The sequence below is a fragment of the Octopus bimaculoides genome, chromosome 25 (assembly GCF_001194135.2).
Source record: "Octopus bimaculoides isolate UCB-OBI-ISO-001 chromosome 25, ASM119413v2, whole genome shotgun sequence".
Lineage (NCBI taxonomy): Eukaryota > Metazoa > Mollusca > Cephalopoda > Octopoda > Octopodidae > Octopus > Octopus bimaculoides.
This window is the reverse complement of record NC_069005.1, coordinates 4,898,548-4,901,952: the sequence shown is the minus strand read 5'-3', so window position 1 is coordinate 4,901,952 and position 3,405 is coordinate 4,898,548. Positions and strand designations below refer to the sequence as shown.

The 3,405-nt window shown below is 35.2% G+C and overlaps 2 protein-coding genes across 2 annotated transcripts in view; both read left to right on the top strand.

Moving 5' to 3' along the window:
- Positions 1–1,478: 1,478 nt before the first annotated feature.
- LOC128250793 (adenosine receptor A2a-like) lies at positions 1,479–3,209 on the top strand. The gene has a single exon (XM_052976724.1). The coding sequence runs from the start codon at positions 2,238–2,240 to the stop codon at positions 3,207–3,209; it is 972 nt and encodes a 323-aa protein (XP_052832684.1). The 5' UTR covers positions 1,479–2,237.
- Positions 3,191–3,405, top strand: part of LOC128250792 (uncharacterized) — a 16,270-nt gene continuing 16,055 nt past the window's right edge. The window contains exon 1 of the mRNA XM_052976723.1: positions 3,191–3,273. The gene's annotated coding sequence lies outside the window, so the exon portion shown is untranslated. The remainder of the gene's footprint in view (positions 3,274–3,405) is intronic.

The following is a 3,405-nucleotide window of genomic DNA, read 5'->3' as shown; positions in this document are numbered from 1 at the left end:
ATCTTTCCTTTCAGTTTTTTCTATTGAAATTATACGTTATTACTTTACTTTTTTTAATTCTTTACATTTTATAGTTTCACATTCAAAACAAAGCTTTTGTTGGCTTGCATAAACATTCTATTACCTATTAAATAAACTCTTCACCTTTTCCCCTTCCACTAACTTTAGCATTTTCTCGCATTTGTGGAGGCATTTACGAACACGGAATACGGTGCAAGTCAGCTTTGTACTGTGCACAGAACAGTCACTTGTAAGTGGCTTTGGTCAAGATCACCTTACATAAAAAAACATTTCTATCGTTTACAAGCGCTCGTATAAATTGATGTTGAACATTAAGCGTGTCAACTGGTGATCATCAGAAGAAAACCTGGACAGGAAAAAGTAACTGAGGAATATACAAACATATCTATCTATCTATCTATCTATCTATCTATCTATCTATCTATCTATCTATCTATCTATCTATCTATCTATCTAACTTGGAGTTTGGATCCGTTTCATTTGATGCGTTCGTGTATTCTTCTTTTATATTACTAATACCTAACACAATGTTTATTCCATTTAAGAACGTATTTGTCTTCTTCGCAGCTTCTTTCATTGTTTACATTTTCTTCCGATGGATCATGAAGAAGATATAGCAAAGTTTTAAAAAGGCTTAGACAACTGATGCAAAGACAAATATAATATGAATACACACCTACAAACGGACGTATATGCGTATATATAATACATTATATAATGTAACACCTTCTTCTCACAGAGATATACATTATTATTGGATATATATACAGATATGTATATATATTGAATATCTATACACATACATACATACAATATATGCAGTATATAATATACACACGCATATATATATATATATATAATATATTAATAAGATAATTACATAACATTTTTTGAGAACCAATCTGTTGTTAAATAGACACGAATACACGAAATCTTCTATGAGAGACTGAGTGATATCAATCACGAATGATTTAAAAGGAAAAAAGCAATTTTGGATATTTCTAAGATTTTACGTAGAATTTCCTATTTTATTCATAGATATGACATATTTTGAATGTTAAACAAGTACAAGTCTGCTTGAAAGTTTTTGCAATCTGAGTAAGTCAATCATTTGAATTTCAGCTGATAGCGTCTCGCAAGTGTTAATTATTTAAACTCAACTATTTTCCTTGTAACTCACACAATTTTCATTGAAGGCGTTGTTCGAAAGTCCTCGAGTTTTCTCTTTTTCACAGCAATCTTGCATATTATCGTCTGCGAAAGTTTTATACCTACTACATACCAACGCAACCCTTTGTTGCTATATCTGGAGTCTATGTTTTACCTTCACACACACATACTGCTTGACTTGCTTCCGGTATTTGTTAGTGTTTTGGACGCCTGATTGCTTGCAGAATATAGAGAAGTTACTTTAAAAATTATGAGTGCTTTTTGTTTTCTTTTTAATTAGTATTTCAATTTTGGAAGTCACTGAAATTACTAATGCACTGCAAAAAAGTTTTAAAACTGTCTCTGAATATTTTCAGTTGGATGTACTCTCCCACTTGCAAACATATGGTTTATTAATATAAACTTACCTATGTGCATATAGTTATCGTTGCATTAATTATACTTGTAATAACACTGAAGATTTAGCAGCCGAGGGAGATTATTACCACTGGAAATCTAGGACCTGCAAGGTATAATTAAAAGCTGCATTCAGACAGAAACAGTTCATTGACACGGTACCAATGTATGGAATGTTTACCTGTTTTATCGCGGAGCTACAATTGAGAGACGCCACATCTATGGATCGTTATTATAGGAGGACAATGTTATAAAGACAATAATAGCATCGATGGAAGATAATCAAAACACCTGTGATCGATCACAAATTGTATCATTAGTGTGTTATCTGTATTGAACTGAGAAGCTTTTTAATACTGAGATATGGCTATTGAACAGCAACGGCAGAGCTTTCAAAGTTGTATTAGAAAAAACACCAGTGACATGTAATAATTTTGTAAAGCAATATATCAGTATTTACATTCGGCCAGTTATAAACCGGAAGTGAGAGAGAAACAGTGGGAGAGTAGAGGAGGATAAGATAAGAAAAATAAGAAAGAAAGCCAAGGAAGACAAACCACGTGAGCGACCGAGAGAGAGAGGAGGAGTGAGAGAGAGAGAGAGAGAGAGAGAGAGAGCGAAAGACAGAAAGAGTGGGGAGAGGAATTACCATGGAGATAAATGACAGTTTGAACAACGGGAGTCTTGTGATAAGCAACGGACCTTATTATGAGGAACCTTACCGGACATTTTCCATCGTTGTTGATGCCCTGCTTATTTTGCCTGCCATTGTCGGAAATCTTATAATCGTTTATTTCGTCTCAAAGTCGAAGGAGTTACGAAATGTCGGTAATTACTTGGTGATAAGCCTGGCTTTTGATGACGTATTCATGGGAGCATGTATTCTGCCTTATGACATTTACGTTCTCTACAACACTTCACTGGGACAAAACAAGGTACTTTGTTTGTTGCGTTTCGTTTTACACAATATGACCGGTTCAAACTCGATATTCAATTTGTTTTTCATTTCGCTGGAGCGTTACATTGCTATTATACATCCGTTCAACTACAATAAAATAGTGACTTACCCAAGACTCATCGCCGGGATTATTGCCGCCAGAGTCTATAGCTTGGTTATGGCCAGCGTCCCACTGATGGGTGAACACAAATGGACGCCTGGCGTACAGTGCGACCCTTCACGCATATGGGTAACTTGGTATTCGTATTTCTGCTCCCTATGGGTTGTATTTCTTATTTCGCTTACGATCTTCTGTTACAGCAGAGTGATCAAGGTGGCTTTCAGACATATAGACGCCGTCATTAAACAGAAGGCGAGCGTAGATACAGAAGGAGATTCAGACCACAAAGCAGAGATACGCAAAACGAAAATGATGGCGTTAATTTTCGGTTTATTCCTTTTATACTGGTCGCCATTTTCCTTAGTTCTCTTTTTCCAGAGATTGTACAAAGAGAGCACTGTATTGGCCCAAGCTAAATGCTATTCGTTGACATTCATCAAGAGTAACTGTTGCATAAATTTTATTGTATATATATGTAGGAGTAAAGCATTTCGGAAGAACTTGAGGTGTTTCTGCCTGTCTAAAGTCAGTCCGGACTCGGATGACGGAACTGCTCTAAGCTGAGACCTTCACCAAAAGGATTACTGTTCGTGGAGAGGATAACTGTTCTCACGAAGACTATGTACACGTATGTAAATAACACACACACCTACGTACTCACATATACACAGTGATATATAAGCTGTGTAGATGTTGGTATATATATATATATATATATATCTGAGTGTATATATACATATATATATATATCTGTATATAT